Source organism: Thalia democratica, chromosome 2 (assembly GCF_965202585.1).
Source record: "Thalia democratica chromosome 2, ktThaDemo2.hap1.1, whole genome shotgun sequence".
In the NCBI taxonomy this organism is placed as follows: Eukaryota; Metazoa; Chordata; class Thaliacea; order Salpida; family Salpidae; genus Thalia; species Thalia democratica.
The window spans coordinates 51097781-51119048 of NC_139166.1; the positions used below are offsets into that span (position 1 = coordinate 51097781).

Below are 21268 nucleotides of genomic sequence, written 5' to 3' on the forward strand. Positions count from 1 at the left end.
TTTTAATTCTTTAACTGCACTTTGACAAAACTACTTCTTAAAATAAGGAGATCTTTAGTTCTAAACAAGTTTTGAAAAATATGTTTCATATAATTCAACTTTCCCAGAAGTTATATTACGTATAAAATTAAAAAAAAAACTTTTATATTGATTATTTTTAGTGTTTTAAGAAAAAAATTGATGTCAGAAAAAGCCATAAGCAATCAAGGCAAGTGCAGGACTATTTACGATCTAAACAAAGACATACAGAAATTTGACCTGAAGAATTGTGATTATGAGCTGATATTAAACAACGCGTACCGTATCAAGCTTCATCGAACGGTGCTGAAGCAAATTGAGTTTTTCAGAGCGACGCAGAACTTTCGGGAAAACTATCAGAATATTTGCAACATTACGTATAATGGCATCAGTAACGAAAACTTTGAAAATGTTGTTGCTTTTTGCTACACTAACAAGATAGTATTGAAGGAAGACAACGTACGGCAAATATACAAGTTTTCACACTACATCGGGTTTGACAGCATGAACAAGACCTGTTGCGAGTTTTGTAAAAAAAAGTTTAACACCTCGAACATCTGGAATTGGAATCAGTTTGCTGAGCACAGTATGATCATAGAGTTAGGAAAATCGGTAAGAACTTACTTGGAACAAAACTTCGAGAAACTTTCAGTTGACGAACACGTTTTCACACACTGGTCTAAAGAGCAAGTTGTAGAACTTATAAGCTTAGATGGGCTTGTTGTCTCATCGGAGCTAAAAGTGCTCACCTTTGTTTTCAACTGGACCAAAAAGTTTGGCGTTGATGGTCACAAGCCGGAGTTTGAGAGTATGCTGCGCCATGTCCGCTCACAACACGTGTCCACGACCAGCGAGAAAAACTTTTTTGAAATCAGTGGTCCTGAGTACAGGGACTTGTGGACGAAGCACCGTAATTTCCAGGCGGGAAGCCCAAGACAGGAGACGCGTTTTTACGGCAGAGGTATCTACATCATTGAAGAGACGTGGATGTACCCTGCCACATTTCGGTTATTTTTTTATAATTTCATAAACCACAGCTAAGAATTTTAGTAAATTTGAATAAAATTTGTTACTTGAAATTTATTTTGAGTTTTTGGTCTAACCTTACATGTTTTAAATTATTTAAGAAAGAAAGCTTGTTGAAGCACAGTGTGCGATTGTAACTAAATTTAAATCTTTAATCTTATCTAGGAAGGTGGGTTTATATTGAAACTAGTTAATAATTATAAAGTTGATTGTATTTAAATTGGAAGTTAAGTTTTTTAAACACAACGTATTAGTTATAAATTATATAATAAATATTGTGTTAAAAATTTCGTACAACAAGCACATTTGTTTAAACAAACATTTACCTTTTTACCTCGACTTTTATCTTAACTTAATAAAAGTATCAAAAAATTTCAGGTGCTTGCGGTTCACTCCTGACGACAACGTCACCGAAATCCTTGAATCGCCGCAAGTGGCCGGCTTCGTCTACCGCAACTTCGTCTTCTCCTCCGACCGTGGCTCCCTCCACCACATGAGCGGCTGGATCCACGACGTCTACGGCATCTCCACGGGCCACTGGACCCCGTACACCGACCCGATCCGCGACGAGAACATGTTCTACGATTCGTGCGCTTTCGGAGAAAATCTATACGTGTTTGGGTTGGCTAATTCAAACGAGCACAACCTACCGGTTAAAATTTACAATACTGAAAGCAATGAATGGCGCCTGCTGAAGGCGGAGGTAATATTTGTTTTACTATGTATTGATAAGGAGTAATAACTTAGTCTATTTATATTACAGGTGATTTGCGAGCCGAGGCAGTTATCCATGCGGTGCAAGAGCGTTTTAGTCGACGGGAAAATCTTCCTTTTCGAATTCGACGTGTCAAATTCCGAGTTCTCTACCTCCGTTAACCGCGTACTCGAATACGACCCCTTGCGGGACGAAACAAAGATAAGGAACCACGAGATCGAGTACAACTTGAAGTTCCCTTACGCGCCCAATGTCATCGTCCACGGTCGACAAATATGGTTCGTGTCCAGGTACATAATCGGAAAGGTCGGGGACCCGTCTAGCGGTAAAATTTTGAAGGCGGTCGTCTTCGACGTCGACAGGAAAACTACGACGGACAAGGGAATTTACTTCCCCGTGGAGTTCTGCGGGTCGATAGAGATGGCGAGGCACGGAGATGCAGTTTACGGGGCCTACACGCAGTACAAGGAGGGGAGGGAGGTGAGCAAGATATCGAGGTTTTTCTTTTCAAAAGGGGAAATTGTGCACGACTGTCACTTCGAGTACGAGTACGGTCACAAGAACATCATTGCTAGATTTATTTTAAGTAATTTATAGTGCACTATGTGCTAATTCAGAGACTATCTTACTGTTTGTGTAAGTTCTCCTTATTTGGTTTTGTGAAGTCCAAGTGATATATTAAAAAAAACTGTTATCTTTTTGTTTTAAGTTAAGGTTTTCGTGGTAATTATAATGCACAAACTTTGTCTTGGAATTTAAAGTCCGTCTTATGATATAACAATAAAAGCTTATTTTCATTTTCAATTTTTTTTGTTACTTTAAATCACTCCATTTGTTCAGTAAATAAGAAGTATTTGTTCTTTTATTATAAGCACTGAAGTTAATAATTTATATATATATATATATATAAATAAGGCTGATAAAATATTTCAGTTCATGGTTAATGATCAGTGTAGATAAAAGACTTTTAGCTCTAATTTTTTTTCACTTATAATTTTAAATTATTTAATAATTATTTTAAATTTAACATTTCAAAATAAACAACTATTGTTCGTTAACTGACCGATTTTTCTTTTAATAACTATTAAGTTAAAAAAAATTATATGTTTAACACATTTATACTTAGTTATAATTTTGTACAAAGAACTGTTACTTAGCTTGCTACGAACAATTAGCTAGTATTAGTTTTTTTTTTAAATTCAAATATTGATAGTGTAATAAAATAAGACAATGTTCTACATTTAAAAAATTCATAGCTAATGAAAACAAAATAAAAAGTTAACTGAATTCGTAACATTCTTTTTTTCTGAAAATTTATTATAAGAAGTTTGGTTTAAAGTTTGCTCAACTTTAGTTTAAGCGCTTGTAAAAGCAAAAACAGTGAATTTCAGACAAGGGAAAAAAAGTACAACTTAAGTTATGCCTCTAAGACACCAGTATATAACTATTATCACATTAATATTGTTTCATTTACCATAGTTTTAAAAGTAACATAGGGCGTATATTAATATTGAAATTCGGGACTTCTAGCTTTAATAAAGCTTTAAGTTTACTTTATTACAAGCTTTAAAATACTTTAGGAAATAATGTGATGTTAAATAACGTTTTATTCTTAGTTAATACAAGTTATAACTATGATAACTGTTTTTTTAATTTTTGTTAGCAATTAAATCTCCTTTTTTTTAAAAACAAGATTCAACATTAAAGTGATACAGTCTTAGTTAAAAGAAATTCATAAAAACCACTAAATAAGTTTTTTTTTGGTTTTCCTCTTTTTTGTTTCACATAGATGTGCATAATGCAATGCTTACTTAATTACTACCTCTAATATCAACAAAATATTTTTGTTGTTTTTCTTTTATTTAGTTAAAGTAAAGTTAAATAAAGTAAACTTTATTTAATTTTACTTATTTAATAATTTCAAATAAATATTAGCTACGATCACGTAACTAGTTTTATTTTTTAGTCTACAGTACAGATAAAGCCACCTGATCAAACTATATGTTTTTAGTTTCACTGGTTTTTTAGAAATCGTTCTGTTTATCATTTCACCAAAAGCTAAATTTAGTTTAATTTAGTAGTATGAAACCAGTTTGTAAGTTGCTTATTTTTCTAATTGTGCAATTTATATTTTGTTTACGTATACTTTTAACTTAAGTTTTCATTAATTTAGTTGTAATGAAATTATTATTTTGGAGAAATTCTACTTACAATCTATGGACACAAGTTATTAATAAAACTTTCTTGTTTATTCATATCATAAACAGTTTTTATTTCAAAGATTTTATTAAATTACCTTATAGTACATTACAGTTCACAATTTCGCACTAGTAAGTTTTATTACAGTGTTTTAATGCACAATAGAAATCGTGTGAGTCTACAGCTTTGCTAAATTGTTGTAAAGAGTGATAAAATTACTTTTTTTGAAATATCAATTTCAGTTTAAAACGTTTTAAAGCTCAAAAAAAAAAAAAGGAGTTAAAATACAAGTTAGTTATTTTCTTAGACACAGTTTAAACTAAAGCAAAAAGTTTTTTAAACAGTTTGAAACTAGTATATACTATGAACATTGTACATATAATATTTTTGTACTAATAATTTAAATACATTTGCATTACATGGTCAGCTAAAAGCGATCTTAAATACAATAACACAGTGAAACTTATTATACTGTTGACAAAAATGGCTTTTTAAAGAAAACGTCTAATAAGCAACAAAGATCACATTACGGAGCAAACGGAGCTTTTTGAAGACTTGCTTGGTGATGGAGACTTGGATCCTTTTGAAGATTTCTTGCTCATGCTTGGTGATGAGGTAGAGTTAGTGTTGTTGGAAGCCGCCATTAACTGTTGCAAGTTTTTATCAAAATTGATTATTTACTATTTTTATATAACAAAAAAAATTATTTAAGAAAAAGTCTTACTTATAAAGTTAAGGGTTTTTGAATGCAAAAGAAAAAATCCAGTGTTAAATAAGTTAGTCTATGAACAATCAAAAATAGTATTGTATACATGAAATTTTACTATATAACTTTTTAACAATTATTTTATTTAAACTAAATAAAAACATTTTAAATTCATTTTATTTTGCACATAAAGATAAATTCTATGCAAATTAGTGAGCCATACTTTATAAACTATTTATAAGTTTTCTTTATTTATTGCTTTAGTATTTTTAGTTTACCTATACAAATTTGAAAAATAAAATAATCTTATCGAAATTAATTTAGTAGTTTTTTTTTTCTCAAAAATAATTGTGATTAATGCAAATTAAAGATGAACATTGCTACCACTCCTGATTTTATCAAATTAATTTTTTATACATTTCTTTATTATTAGTTTAACTACACAGGCAAGTTTTTAAATTAAACTAAAATTAAAACATTTTACTTTCAAAATAAATTAATCAATTATAGATTGCAATGTAAGTTAATTTAAGAAGCTTTTAATTAGAAACTTCGTGCTAGTTAGAAAGAAAAAATTAGTTAGTTTTTGATTTATTGTGTATAAAGTTAGTACTATACAAAATCTTTTCAAAGTGAGGTTTATACTACACCATAGTTAGGTTTTAAGACATTAAAAATTCGAAAAAATGTTTTAAAAAAGGAATTAATATAAAGTGTTGGTATAACTAAAAGTGCTTTTATTTATCTGATACTGGTTCAACAGTAATAGTTTTAGTTTTGTCCGAAGTTACAAAAAGTGTGCGCCTTTTGTGATAAATTAAACGCGAGCAAGTGTAGCGGGCTTTTTTGTGACTTTCTCACTTTTTTCGGCTCAACTTTCTTAACCGGTTTAGAACGACCCTCTTCGATTTTATCAACATTTGCTTTTTTCACCTCGGACGACGCGACGCTGGAGACCTGGTCTCCTTCTTCCTCTTCCTCGTCTTCTTCGAGGATCGTGCCGTTGGAGAGGACGTGCATGTCCGGCGTGATCTCGAAGCTCCACACGCTAAAGGCGTCCGAATTACGCTTCATGCAAAAATGATCGGATTAACACTACACACTGCAAACTCTTTGACAAATTATTTTTAAGTAATTTAGCTCAAACGTTTATTTTTAATTCACATAGCTACAAAATTTCTAATCAATATACTACTTGTTTATTACTTTTGTTTCATTATAATCTGTTGTTAATCAAAGAATAACTTGGTTATTAAAATTCACCTATGATATTTTGCTATATTTAAGGTTTTATAAAAGATATTAAAACATTTTATGTTTTAGATTTTGTTTTAAGAGAACTTTAACAACCGCGTAATTATTAAAAGTGGAATTTATAAAAATAAAGTTAAAAATTTTGCTTGAGAACCTAGCTATCTTTGACTTTCACAATAAAGTATTTTCTAACTGTATCACACATTCCGGCTATACTATAAACGAAAGTGTGGAGGTGTAACTAAATAATTCGACAAAAACATTTGCTATGCAAGATTGCTCAATGACTGGTGAAAAATAATCAATTAATACTTTTAAGCCTTACTTCTTTGTTTTGTCTCATAAGTTTTTGGGCTGCTATTAACTGAAACAATGACAAAAATTAAAAAAAAGAAGTTTTTAAATAGTTCAGTACAAAATATTTAAAGTCGCACGGAATATAATTTTTAGAATTAAAAATTGAAAACTTATTACTTACAGATACTAATACAAAAACACGTTTATAGAATTATTTTATGAATATCTACGTAACTTAAAGGTTCATACATTTAACATTTGGCACTACATTTTTTTAACAAAACTAGTTCATGGTATAAATTATAATTAATTTTATAATAACCAAATTTGATTTGATGACAAAATCCATATAAATCTTTATTACTACTATTATAATCAGTTTACAACTACTTATTTGTACAAAACCATTTAAGAATCAGCTTAAATCAAAAAGAAGTTTAGTAACAATATTTCTTTATATTAGGTATTGTTATTAATTTTTTTAAAAATCTACTTGAATCAGTTACATTTATCTTTTTTTTTTTGATTAATTCTAATGCCATTTTTAAGCACACGCAATAATACTCACGTGTCCAACAATTTTCACTCTGCTCTTGAACTTGCTCCCGCTACTGAAAGCAACTGCCTTTATTGCTCTCATGAAGTCGTCAAAGTTCTTTTCTGGTCTGCCCTCGAAATCTTTACATATATCCTGTAAACATTTTAAATGTTTTATTAAAGCGTATAGTTTTAAACATTTGCAAATTTAAATTTGCTATACGAATTCAAACAGAACTTAGATCTATGTAATTTTAATTTAAGTGTAACAATCAAAGTTCTCAACTTGCATCTAAGGAGAAGAGTTGTTTTTTGAAATAAGATGCTTAACATAACTGAAGATCTCATTAACATTAAAATGATTAACTGAGTCAAACAATGTTATATGAATAAACTAACGTTTCAATAAATTCGTACAACGTAGATCTAAAACATAAATCAAAAAGACCTTAAAAAAAAAGCAAAATAAGTGACACCAAGTACCACTGTGTAATCTTTACCGGAAAAACCAACCTGAATTCTTTTTTCTTTTCCTTCCAACCTGTCGTACTTCTTGTGCAGGGTGCTCAGCTCGGCCCGCATCTGACCGTCGAACACCGAAACAGATCCCCTTCTTCCTCCCAACCCTCCCGGCACAATGGTGTTCCGCCTCCTCCGCTGCGCCGGAGCCTCCACCGGCATCAGCCCGTCTCTTTCTCTCAACTCCTAGATTTAAAGTATTTTACATTAGTGCTTGGTTGGTACATGGACTTAAATGGTATGGCATATAGGTAAATTTCAAAAGAAAGTTTACAACTTTAAAAAGAACTGTATATTAGTCTTGACAAAACTATGTAAAATACAGTTATAGTAGATTAAAAACTTTTAATTTTGAAATTAAAAAGCAACTAAATGAATTCATCATTTTGTTATGTGAGTTTAAGAAATAGTCTAAATGTTTATGATTTTTTATCAATAGAAGTTTAATAAAGTAAAAGCTATTTTTTAAACATCAAAAGTAAATTGAAGCTCACTTTAGTTGTGAGCTTTCTCGCGCTGCTGTCCGTGGGCTTTTTGGTTTGGCAGGCGTATACCCAGAACGTGATGGACCCGTGCTCGAAAAATTCCAGGGTGTCTTCGGTGACTTTCGGGATTGAAACGATGTGTGTGTGGTCGAACGTCGGAGAAAGCGTCGCCTTTTACCGGTTTAAATATAGTTTAGGTGAAAAATATATTTTTTAAATTAATTTTGTTTATTTGGAAAACAAGATTGTTTTAAAAAATGTTTGCCAGTCTGAATAACATTGATATTTTATATTAGTTACATTAAAATTTTTTAAAACAATAAAACGCATATTGAAATATTGCTTTTTATTAAAATAATAATTGTATTTTAGTACATATCTAGTTATTTTTAAAAAGTTAGAAAAGTTAAAATATGTTTGTAATAACACGCACAGAGTTTTATTTATAGAAGTTGAGTTTACAAAGTAATGAGCTATAATGTTTGGAGTAGAACTAAATAAAGCAAACAGTTTAATACCTTTATAGAATCAGTAGTAACATCTTTAGTATCACTGATAGTTTTATACTTTACATAAACACCGTGAATGTGCGATGAGTTATGAATCTCGCATGTTCTTACGTGGACCTGTGAATAAGTAATACTTAGTAATAATTTTTAAAGATGGTAAATTACGATAGTATTTTAAACACTTAGTAGAAGAAAAAATAACAGCTTTGTTAGGAACTACAAGTTAAAAGTATAAAACAAAATGAAAAACTTTATATAAACAAAGTGTAACCAGGAATTGCGTATCAAACAACCGCATTACGCATTGTTCGCCTTAGAAACTGCTAAACAAACAAATGTGTGTTTGTTCTACTTTTGTTGTTCATATTTTATTGTATTGCTTAAAACCTTTAAGTTGTAAATGTTTCAAGTATTTATTATTATCACCTTAAAGTGAAAAGGCTTCTTCAGTAATTCGTGCGGCTCGTCTACAAATGAGTCTTCGTCTAGGGGTTTTCCCTTGGAGTCGCAAGGAGTCACACAAACATCTAGCAACCCTTCTTCTTGACCCTAAAATTTATCCAACAGTTTTTTTGAAGCTTAAACGAGTTTAACTTTACACAGTAGGAAAACTGAGATATTCAAACTTGAAAACTTTTTTGTACTTGTTATATAAGTAAATCTTGAATAATTCAAAAAAAAATGTTTCATTTAAGCAGATTGATATAAAGAAATGATAAAAATAAAAGGATGATGTGAAACTATAGTAAGTTGAAATAAAGTTTTTATTAAAAATGCATTTTACATAAGACTGTATGAACATTAAGTTCTTTTTATATACTGATATAACAATAATATAAAAATATTAATATCAGCATAAGAACAGTTTTGTTAAAACCAGTTTGTTTTTAGAATAAGTCCCGACTTAAAATTATAAAACTATACAAACTTTTACTTATTGGGTTAGAAATTATCGGCTCCCGAACAAAACACATTATAAAAGTTCACAACCAACCTTGTAATCAGTCACCACCAGCTTGTCTTCGAAATCAAGCGCGTACGAGAGGGATTGGAGGAAGACGTTGGCGGTTCCGATGATGACGTCCTCAGGGGGATCGTAGAACGGGTCTTCCTCCTCTTTCCTCTTGTGCTTGTCGTCTCCGTCCAAGTACTGCTGGTACAGTTCCTGAAATAAAATGTTCAGTTTTCTGAAGATGACATACACTCTTATAAATGCTTTATAATCACAATTAGATTTTTTAATACGAATGCTAGTATTCTCGCTAAAGTTTTCTAAATACCAGGTCTTGGTATGAAAAATTGAAAAACTGAAAAAAGTTCAAGTTGGCATTAAATAAATGTATTAAAAAAACATTAGCGTTTTCTGTTTAAGTTTTAAGATAATTTTCAAAATACCTTTGAACCTTAATAGGTAAGTGTTTTTTTTAATAACATGACGTATCTAATCAAAAAAAATTAAAAATAAGATAATTACTTGTATCATGTATCGACGGTTCATAAATTTTCCGCGTTCCCACATCCAGACATTTCCGTTCAACAAGTTTTTCACTTTCACCATTACCCTGTTGAGTATTTTGTTTGTTGTAGTTATATACCAGTACACATTTAGCTGTTATAAATTGCCCTACTAAACTTACTTGTTTCAGTATGTATAAAGTACTTTATACACAATAGTTGTTTCAAAAGCTAATTTATTTTTATTACAATGTTAAAAAAAAGTTTATTTGTAAAAATGCTGTTCTACACCATTTTTGAACATGACAACACAAACTTTGTTGTTCTGTCTTTGTTATCCTGCTGCACATCGGACATGAGAACGAGCTCGAAACTCCTGTACTTGTTCATTTCCTCTGAAACCGCGTTCATCTCCGTGACCATCGGAAGAAGCTCCAACACTTGCTCCTGCGCTCTTTGCTGGTCTGTTTGTTTATTTTGAACTCTGATAAAGGTTTCTAAACGTTACAGCGCAATACTTTTTCAGTCAATCAATTACAATCAAAAGCATTTTATAAGTTAACAAACAACCGAATAATTTTTTAATTCACAAAAATATGACAAATACTATCTTAGCTTTTGAGACAGGTCCTAACTATTGCAAAGATTATTGACTTGTTAAGTTTAACTTTTGAGTAACTTGTTTAGCATTAAGGTTTCTATATGTAACTATTATCACTACGTTTATTAAAAATATTAAAGTTGTTTGACTTACTAAACCTAAGTAAAACTTTTAAATAAAAACATTCAGCCTGGTTGTTTGAAAAATAACAAACAGTTATAACTTAAATTGTAAACCTTTTGTCATTCCAGCTGCGAATGTGGAAAAACCACTTTGTTCTGCCAACTCTTTTTGTGCGAAATCCCAATCAATTGTCTCAGGAGTCCCTTCGGGAAGATCCGGCTTGAGTGGGTTTCTAAACACAAACAAGTGATTTGTTCCTGGAAAAGTCAATTGTTCAGTCGTCTGTATAAAGTGTCTAAACATTTTCAGTAACAGTAAACAACTTTTGCAAAACAAAACTTATTTAGTAATCTAATTTTGTAAAATAAGTTTACCGAAGAGTACACGATCGTTGTGCTCAAGCTTTTGTTCCCCAGTGAGCGGCGTTCCGTTTACTTTTGTTTTGGCTCCTTGGTTAAGCGGCTTGAGCACTACTTCGTCGTTGTCGTAATTAATGCTAGCATGCAGTTTTTGAATGCTGTGAACAATGTTTAGTTTACAATCTGTTGCTTTGTGTTGTTTTAAAATCTTTCTAAATCAGGTTGTACTAAACAAGTTGAGCTGTTTATCAAAAAATATTATTTTAATAATAAAGCTTTTGAAGTCGTGTACTTACATTAGGATAAGGAAAATTAGTAAGCTTTAAAACTTTTAAGGCTAAAAATAACAAATAAAACTTGTTCCAATAAGCCTTAGATTATTATGAAATTAGCACCACGAAACACAAATCAACTTGTAACTATATTCTAGTTAAAAATCTCTTAAATCTAGTTACCTAAGCCCGGTAAGGATGACGTCGGGTTTCGGATCGGCGTCTTTTCTGCCGATGACTATTTCCTTTCCTTCTTTTATCGCCTTCTTGATGACTCCCGACAGCATGGGATCTTCGTTCAAGTTGACGAAGTACGGCTCGTTCGAAATCGGGGCGCTTGTCTTCTTCAGCTCATCGTCTTCTTTTCTCGACTATTGAATAAATTTGTTAAGATTTTATATAAAAAATTTAATAAATTTTGCTTTTTATCATTAAGTAAAATTTAAATGCAAGCTGACCTGTTCAAGTTTAGCATCCCAATCCATATCCTTCATTTGTTCATTGTTAGCCAACAGCTGAGCTTTGATTTCTTCTCTCATCTTTTCAATATCTAAAAACATTTAGCGATTCGCTAATAATTTAAATACTTATGTAAGAACATTTTTGTTATTAGTCACACAGTTTGCTAAAAGTTGGTTGGGATGATTGTATTAAAAAAAAGTTAATTAAAAAAAAACTGTTTAAATGTTGTGTATGACGTCACAAACCATCTTTAGTCATTCCGGCGGAAGAGGTGATGCTTCCTTCCGCCTGCTTCTTCAGCCTCTCGTTTTCCTCCCTAAGCTCCCTGATCAGCTTGTCCATGGGATTCTCATTGACAATGGCCTTGTTCTTGATCTTCTTCGCGCGATCCGCATACCTATGTTTTGATTAAACCAATGTTTCTGCTTTTTATTCTAATTGTAGTTAATATGGGGTAGCTTCAAAAACGTGCAACTAACTTGCATATTTGCTGAATGAGCAACTTTTGTTTTTGTTTAACATGTTACTTCTAGTTTTAGTAATTAAAACTTTTTTTTTGCTTTATTTGGGTAAAGTCGTTCAGGGATAAGGGTATAATTTTCGATAAGAAAGTATTAAAACTGTTTTGCTGACTCAGCAAATATGCATTTTTTTATCAGCCTACTCCTTAATTGCAACTGAAAACAACTTGGTATTACCTCAAAGTTGAAAGCGTTTCGTCGTAGTTTATGTCAGCTGGAGACAGGGCGGCGATCATGATTGTTTTCGAGTTTCCTCCGAGAGCGTTCATCAGCAGCATGGTAAGCACCGAGTCTCTGTAGGGCACCACGATCTTCTTCTTGCCCAATGATTGATCTGCCAACGCCTGGTTGAAAAAATAAATTTATTATTTTTATTATTGCAAGTTTATTGTCCTACGCTGGACCCAGGCATTAAAACCTAGAACCTTTAAGCTGAAAGACACATAAAAAAAATACGAAATAAAAATTAAGTAAAAAATAGAGTACACAAAAAGTTCACTAATATAGTTGGAAACTGTTAAACTATTTTATAAACAGCTATGACGATTTTCATAAATTATTGTCCAAACTGTAACAGACTTTATGTTAAAAAAGCTACTTTGAGAAAAAATTAACTAATTTGTATTTCAAGTTCGTCATAAAACAAATTAAAGTTTGAATTTGTTATGAAGTCACATAAATTTAGAAGATCGTATAAATGCTACCAAACATGGTCTAATGTTATAACAAAGCATAGTTAAATTATTGACCGATATAACATTTCCAAGAGATGATAATGATCTGTTGATATTTGCTCCTTCCTTCAATCGATCTCCAGTTGCTCCAGTGCTGTCTGCCCTTTCGGATCCTTTTGTTAAAAAAACATTAATGTTGCATTTTTATTAAACTGACTAGTGTTAATTTGTAACTAAAATTTTCTAATTTTTATTTCTAAAATTTCGTAACTATGTGTTAAATATATTATTTATAGACATTTAAGTTTTGCTACAAATTTTACAGAGTACAAGTTCAATTTTAATACTGGTTTATGCTTAGTTTTACGCTGTTTGGGTAAACATTTTAAACATTTAGAAGAGTTAAACTGTTTTCTAGATATAGGGTATTTAAAGCTACAACTAATATAACTTATTTTGGTTTTAATGCTTTAAAAAAATATGTAAACTGCTTTTCAATTTTTTAACTAATTGTATAAAGTGGTTCAAATGTTTTTGTAGTTTTTGAAATAATAAAGGACAATATCTTTAGGATGCATTTAAATTTTAACAGTTATTTATATTTAAGTTATTATAATTAATCTTTTTTAGCATATTGATAAACTATAATATTTTACTAACACAACTTTATTAATTAAAGTAACAAGAGCTTTTTTTTTTTACAAATTTAAAGTATTTTTTGAGATGTAGCTAAAATAAGTTTTAAAACTTACTAAAATATAATAAGTTTTTACGCTTATAAATAAATTTTTAGGTATATTAAATACCATTACAATCTAATAATTTAGGTTTACATGAGCTTTTTTCTCAAATAAAAATTACTTTTTAAGATATGACCTTTTAAGCATTTTTTGAATAATTTGAATTATCATGTAAGCTCAATTATCATTACATCTTTAGTACATCACGTTTAGTACATCACGTTTATTAAATTGAAAAGTAGACGGTTAGACATGTTGTGTGTACTTAAGAAGCATATTTAATTTACTGTCCTACATGTCAAATATCAAATTTTAAACTGTTACAAGACTAAGAGTTCCTAAATTGAAAAAAAGTTACAGTTTTGAGAAAACAAACATAATTTATTATTAAGTAAATAATAATAGTTTAATAAGTAAATAATTAAAACACTTCTACAGAGGCGAAAGTTGTTCAAGTGTCTTTAAAAATTTTAGACAAATTAAACTTTTAATTACATAAATAGCATAAGAAGCAATTAAATAAATTCTAGAGTTAAATGCTCTTCGTAGAGTTGAAAACATTACGCTAAGAAATATAAATATATAAATGAGTGAAGTCACAAAACTTACAAAAATTTTACTTAAAAAAAAGTGTTATTTTAATTTAAAAGCAAACAGAACAATAAAGTTATTAATTTGTTACAAACCTGCAAGATCGACCAAGTTTATGGAGGAGCTCTTCTTAGTTTCCTGTCCGGCGGGATTTTTAGTGATCTGGTCGAAAGTGATTGTGACAACCGTGTGAGCCCTGCTGCTCGTCGCGTTCATCTGAGTTGAAGCAACCGTTCTGTTGGCCGTTCCTGCGAAATTATTAATCTGTTGTTACCTGAACTTTATAGTTTGAACACATTTTGTGTGTTAAACACTCTTACTTTAGTCCTAGAGAGTTTTTGGGAAAAACTATTTGAACTTTTGTTTTTTATTTGATAAAAAAGTTATTTTTGATTAAAAGTTTATGTTTTTAATTTTTTATTATTTATATAATATATTTTTTTAAGCATTTAGCCCTACCTTCTTCCATTCTCCTCTCAATTTCTTTGTAACTGCCGACAGCAACCTTCTTCAGCTTTTCCACGTAGAAAAGCCTTTGTTTCGGATTCTGTCTGACTTTCAGCCCGCCCTTCGGGTTGTCTTTAGTCAAAAGATCTCTGACTTGCTCATTGTATATTTCCAGCATAGAGAACGTGACTTCATATTTCTTTAAAAACAAACTAAAATTTAGAAAAAGGAGCCTTAATGTTTTTATGCCTTTATTAGTTACGTAAAGTGTTACTTACTGATTGTAAAGCAAAGCAATGTGTTAGAAACATGAAATTTTTGTCTTTTGTTTTAAGTATTTCATTGCTAGATTAAGAAGTTTTTTATATCATATGTTTTTGCAATACAATGTTTCGCATGATAATTTCATTTTTTATAAAAAAATTTCGTAAGGTCATAACAAAAATTAGTTTCAAATTGATAAAAGTAAATATGTACTAGAAGGTTCAATTAATTAAGATTATGATGTTTAAAATTTCAAAAAGAAAACTTTGAAAGAGGTAACTCATAATCGCTAAAATTAGCCATATTTTAGTAAGTTTACAAAGTTATGTAGGCCATTAGATATATATTACAAAGTTATTAACTCATAAAATATATCAAAAATGATAAAATAAACATTTAAGAAAATCCAATTTCGAAGAATATTTCTGCAAAAAAAATATACTAATAGTAGCTTTATTTAGTTATTAAAAGGGATAGTCCACATTTACTCAGAAATAATATAGTTTGAATTGTCTTTCATGAGGGTTACACGTTGCTAAGCCATAATTTACAATTATAGTAAATACGATATATTTGTATCGTTAGGTTTAAGCTGAAAACTTTAGTTGTTTAATTAAGAATTAAAAATATCAAATTAGCTAGAATACAGACATAATAGCACTTAATGCTTGAAATAAGTTATAGAAAAAGTTATAAAAAGTTTAATGTTCAATTAAAAAGAAGATTAATTGTATGAAGTAAAAACTTTTCAAACAGCTTCAACTTTAAAAAAAAAAAGGCATCTTTACTTTTAATAGTTTGTAAAAACGAGTAAAAGTTTTTTTTTTTGCATTTTGTATACAAAATTACAAATCATTATAAAACCTTTTTTAGTAGTTTGTTATAAAGATAGATTATTATACATGACTAAACATACAGTATAACTCTTAAGTTAAAAACTAGTGCTTTTATTGTATAACACTAAAATTATTTCAAAACATTAACGCACGCAATAGAATTTTCTAGCAATGTTTATGTATTTATTTGTTTACAATAAAAATGCTACACCTATGAACTTGGTAGCGTTTACAAGTGCTATTGGAAGTTTTCCCTAACTATTTTTATTTTCTTTACTTAGTTTGCGTAAGGCGTGCTTTTGTATTTGTTCAGGTTTTTTACTCGCTCCATTCCTTTTATGACGTAATAATTTAGTAGCTGCCTCGCTACAATGACAGCTTAAAACGCGGTCACGTAAAGTTTTATAATTGCAATAAAACACTCTTTGTTTTGAACTAGTTGCCTTGAAGACAAAACAATATCAGAAAGGTTTTTTAATGTTCTTTTTCCGTTAAATAAAGTGTGAAAAAAAATTGTTTAAAGGTTTTAGCTTATGTATTAATTATAACAACATTTAAGATCTAAATTGTGTGAAACAAAATCAATAATTATTGAACTTTTGAATGTTGAGAAATTTCTTTTTAGGTTATCTCAAATAGTAAAACTTCAAATCTCTAACTTGTTTTAATTAAGTCTGAAAAAACACAAGAAATTCTTTGAGAAAATACTTTGTATAAAAATCAAGAATAAACAAAGTACTTTTATATAATTAAAGTTATAAACTGACCAAAAAAATTATGTAACATTTAACAATTTTCTAAATGTTTGAAAAACCTTGAAAATTAATATTATCTTTTTTTGATAAACGCTCAAGAAAAAATTTAAACGGTTTAGTTCTAAAAATGGTACCCATGTTAAAAAATAAAATCTAAAAACTCACGACGTCTCCCGTACTTTTTTCGATTGCTTGAAATAACTCGTCGCAAGTAATTGGAACTATACCCCTGTAGTTTTGAGCATTGTTTATAAACCTGATTAATTTTGTCAGAATATAATTACATACCTGTTTTTTCCGTAGCCGACCATAGAAAAAGACTTACCGGAACCCGTTTGTCCATAAGCAAAAAGGGAACAGTTATAGCCTTAATAAGTTTTAATTAATATGTATAAGTAAATGCTTAAATTAAAATAAGATATGCATAAATTTAATATAAAGTTATTTAACTTATGTACACATCCTAAAAAATGTGTTTTTATTATAATATTAAATCAAAAACGGTATTACTCAATTTCTTAAGATAACAGACTTGTCTGAAATGTGTTTTATTAGGACGTGAAAGTAGCTTTAGTATATTGTGACTAAATTTCTAGCTAGATGAAAGAAAACTTAAAACTTTAATTTCTTACATTTCAAATCAAAAAAGTTAAAAAGTATCAGAAAAACGTTAAACTAGATTATTTTAAATTATTTAATTTTTGTGTATTTTATCTAATTCGTTTATAAACTTTTTATAAAAAGTTATTGAAAATTATCGTTTAAGCAAGATTTTTTTTTGAAATTTACACTTATACAACTGTGCTAAAAATATTATCACGAATAACTGTTTGAAACCTTGGAAAGCATTGTCGAGCACTCCTTGCCCGAGATCATCGAACACTTTTCTCTGAGTGGCGTAATGGCTCTTGTCCGCGATCAAAACTCCGTCTTCATCCGCGTGGAATCCGTCATGCGACCTTTTTTGATAGAATAAAATTATTAAAAAAAAAAGTAATCACTCTTTATTAAAAGTAGTGGTTTAGTATCACTTTTTGAGAGTAATCACGAAATGAACATATGAAGCTTTCTTTAAAGTTTTATATACAAGCCTTTTTTGCTTAAAACTACAAATTGTTTCATAATGTAATAATATTTTCTAAAGTAGCTTGTAAGTATCTAAACTAATTGTAAGAAGTCCAAACTCTATATTATCAAGTTAAAAGTCTACAAGATAAAAAAATAGTTTTGCTTTTATTACACTATAACTTTGGTTTTATGGTAACACAAATTTTTAAAAGTTGTTTTGAAAATTATTACTTATCAATTAAAAATTTAAGTAATAAAGCTCAAGTTTTAGTTCAGTCATTAGTTTAAATAGACTAATAGTTGTAGGATAATCTTAAGAACCAAATAAAGAGTTGCTCTATAAAAAATATATTTCAAAAACGTCACATAAATAGTTTTTACATTGTAAAATAAATGTACTCCTTTAACAGTAATACTAAATTATTAGCGTTTAATATAAAGTTTCATAAAAACAAGCTTTAAACCATAAAACATACAAAAATGCAAAATAAAACATAATTTAAGAAAATTTACTGAAATAACTACCATCTGAAAAAACTAAAAAGTAAAATTTCAAAACATTAAGTTCGTTACAGAACACATAGATTTATTAATTTAAAAATAATAATCAATTATCTAAAATTAAAACTACCAAGAAAATAAATTTATAAAACAGCTTGTATTTTTGTCAACAAAAATGACTTAAGGGTTGTTTTTGGCAATAAAAATTGAAACAACATAAGAACTTAAAAACTAATTAGTTAACAACATTTTTCGTTTAAAACAATTTTACAAGAAAACACTTACCAGTAAGAATAGTCGAAGGCAAACTGAAAAAAAAAACATTTTAGTAAAACAGCATTAAATAGTAATAACTAACAATCTTAATATAAAAGTATAGTTATAATTCTACTCATATTATTAATAAGTGTATTTAAAAAAAAGTGTTTACTTAAAACTTTTTTATAAATTTTTAAAGACTTCATAAAAACTTGCAAAACATAAACTCACAGTTTTCGGAGGCTGACCTGAAAAATTAGTGTAAATATTTACTCATACTTAAAGGATTACGTTGTTTATAATTATATATTTGTTTTATAATAAATTATTTGGTAATAACTTTTTAAGTGAATTTTTTTTTCGCAAAGAAATTTCAATATATAGAAATACCTTAATAATTTACTTATTAAGTCAAAAGATATAAAAGAAATCAATTGAAATTATTTTTTAACCTGGGGCGTCAGGGTCATGGATCTCTGTGGTACTTCCGCGCATCTTAATAATGCATTTCGCATTTCGGTCGTTTTCTCTGAATGTTTTTGTAAAACTAAATTCTTAGGTAACTTGAAATGCTTTTATTTAACGTATAGTTTTTTTTTAGTTATTTACACGAATATCTATTTTTTCAATTAACTACTGTTTTGATATAGCTATGTTCAAAGCATCAAAAGACTAAAACAACTTAATTATATATAGTATAACCGCTTTTACATTAAATAAAAAATACATATGTTCAATTAAAATTTAAGCTAACCTTGCATTGAATGGACGAACTCTCACAGCCACTTTAACACTAAAAAATTTAGTTGTGTTTTGTAAAGTTATATTCAAAATTTTTTGAAGTTTTAAATTTAAAAGTATTATAGCAAACTTAGTAAACTTTTTGAATATCAGATGTTTAAAAGTAATTGATAGAATTATAATAAATAACATTTTAACTTTGTTATCATTTATAAAAAGTTACAATATATTCTACATTAAAGTTTTTGGTTCTTTAAAATAAATAAATACCTTAATAAATCTTTTGGAGTAATTTAGTGTCTTTTTATTATTTAAAAATAAAAAAAAAACATTCAAAAGTTTTAAATTAATGACTGTTTGAGATCAACATTTAAATATTTTGATTAAAGATAACAAAACATGCTTAAACTTTATTTTAAATTATTTTTATAGAAGGTAGGTTTTTTCTTTTATATAAAATTTTATTTTTCAACAACAAACAAACTAACGACTCTCCTCCAGACATTTTTTATGTTATTGTTGTTTTATTTACAACTTAAAACACAAAAACATGAAAACAAAGACTGAAAGAAGTTTTAGATGTTTAAATTAGAAAAAATATATTAGAAATATTTAAAAATAATAATAATAAATTACAGCAACCACGCAAAATTTTGTCAAAAAGTTGTACTAATTTCTTTGTTACAATCTCAACTACACACCAATGACTAAGGAAAATGTTATTTTACGACGGCAAAAACGGCCTTTTGTTCGTGAATTTACTAGTATTTTTAAAGCAGCGTGCTAAGGCGCCTTATAGCGACAACTATTTTCATTGCATAGTTGTGTCCATGTAAATTTATGTGCATTTGCTGATTGCTTAATTGGAAGCGACGACTTGTGGCAAGGCTAGTGGCACGTTTTACGAGCAGGTCGTAAATTCAAGCGAGCATCAATTTAAAGTAAAATATTGGATGACGTACTCTTTTGTAAACATTCGCGATACACGTAATTATCTTAATTTTTCATTGTTTCTTAAGTGTGTAGGAATGTGAGTTAATTTTGTAGGCGAAACAAAAACCAAACACAGTTGTTTAAGTAGTGGCTGAACTTTCTCAGACTAGGAAATGTTTAAACTTGTTTCGTTTAAAAAAAATGAGAAGTCTATAAATTCTTAAAAAGCAAATTTTTTTTTTCAAAAAAAATGTATCTAATAAGATACAAGTATTGTAGTTACAAATGCAACTTCTTTTTCAAAATATAATTACAATTGAAACATTTAGATATTTGTTTTTTGTACACAACTAGAAAAATTGTTTTGATTATATACTATTTTCTAGTATTTATCAATCCTTAAACAAATAAATTTAAAATTTTAAGAATATTTTAGAAACAAATTTTTTGGAAACTGTACCCATTGACGTAAATGCTGTCTTATTGTTTGTTTTCTACTTTATGTTCGGCTCACTCTTTTTCTGTAATAATCTTTATTTAATATAATTTTACATCTATTAAATCAACAACAGAATTTCATAAACATTTTTAATACGACTTTTCTTAGTGCTTAACAAATTTTATCAATAAACTGTTTAAAATTAATTCATACATATCCAGTCCTCTATAAATATGTAATAAATTGTTTACACTTTTTTCTTTTTAATAGCAACCTAAAACAATATTTGCACCTCAAGTAGATTTAACTTAATTATTTATACATGCATACATTGTATGAATTGAAGCCATAAGCTACCCTGGAAAAGACGTTAAAAGGTATCCGTGATGTACTACTCGATAAACGAAAAATTATTTGTACACCGAGTCCTAGGGCCAAATATTTTGAGCGTCTTTTTTGCCGTTCATTAACTATATATATATAATGTAAAAATCTTAAATAGTTAATACTCTATCTAAAAGTCTTTATTCTATTTACCGTTTTTTCACTAAAATATTTTATTTGTTTTGAAGTTTCTGAATTTATCGTAAATACTTGAGTTTTAAAATTGTCGCGGTATTGTTTTTTCATAGAGTTGCCATCAATAGGCATAATAAGAATAGATGTTAACTTCACTGAACGAAAACAAGTTTATATTTACTTTTTATTTAACAAATGCACTATTGCACATACAATAAATAAATAAATTAAGGAAACACACATTTAAACAACTTATATCCATGGAAAACAACTAAAACTTTATGCAATAAATAGGCTTTTAACATAACACAACGTTTATCAAGTAGATAACTAAAAAAAAAAGTATATTTTTCACAAAAGCGTAAAGAGATCCATATAAAACACTTTCAATGATTAACTAGAAGTTTAGGTTAGAATCTAACTTGATAACCTGTAGAGAGAAAA

The 21268-nt window shown here is 28.8% G+C and overlaps 2 protein-coding genes across 2 annotated transcripts; one reads left to right on the forward strand and one right to left on the reverse strand.

Annotated features, from left to right (window-relative positions):
- Positions 1-180: 180 nt before the first annotated feature.
- Positions 181-2356, forward strand: LOC145828669 (kelch-like protein 21). The gene is made up of 3 exons (XM_082936423.1): positions 181-1025; positions 1423-1747; positions 1808-2356. Exons 1-3 carry the CDS (start codon positions 181-183, stop codon positions 2354-2356), a joined length of 1719 nt encoding a protein of 572 aa, XP_082792549.1.
- A 2123-nt stretch (positions 2357-4479) lies between these two features.
- On the reverse strand, positions 4480-19482 carry LOC145828670 (kinesin-like protein KIF28). Its single transcript, XM_082936424.1, has 27 exons — positions 19422-19482; positions 18947-18985; positions 18645-18721; positions 18424-18440; positions 18220-18242; positions 17203-17324; positions 16654-16732; positions 16531-16594; positions 14523-14709; positions 14159-14311; positions 12808-12905; positions 12236-12402; positions 11783-11934; positions 11534-11625; positions 11259-11446; positions 10819-10961; positions 10558-10701; positions 10037-10184; positions 9740-9827; positions 9260-9430; positions 8692-8814; positions 8275-8382; positions 7766-7927; positions 7266-7457; positions 6784-6906; positions 5598-5732; positions 4480-4605 (listed from the first exon to the last, which is right to left on the reverse strand). Exons 1-27 carry the CDS (start codon positions 19436-19438, stop codon positions 4480-4482), a joined length of 3138 nt encoding a protein of 1045 aa, XP_082792550.1. The 5' UTR covers positions 19439-19482.
- Between the last annotated feature and the right edge of the window lie 1786 nt (positions 19483-21268).

Coding starts and splice junctions, on each gene's coding strand:
- LOC145828669 (XM_082936423.1), top strand. CDS start 181: ATGTCAGAAAAAGCCATAAGCAATCAAGGCAAGTGCAGGACTATTTAC. Junction 1,026..1,422: donor ATGTACCCTGCCACATTTCG/GTTATTTTTTTA, acceptor AAAAAATTTCAG/GTGCTTGCGGTTCACTCCTG. Junction 1,748..1,807: donor GGCGCCTGCTGAAGGCGGAG/GTAATATTTGTT, acceptor TTTATATTACAG/GTGATTTGCGAGCCGAGGCA.
- LOC145828670 (XM_082936424.1), bottom strand. Junction 11,935..12,235: donor GAAACGCTTTCAACTTTGAG/GTAATACCAAGT, acceptor ATCAAAACATAG/GTATGCGGATCGCGCGAAGA. Junction 11,626..11,782: donor CGCCGGAATGACTAAAGATG/GTTTGTGACGTC, acceptor AAATGTTTTTAG/ATATTGAAAAGATGAGAGAA.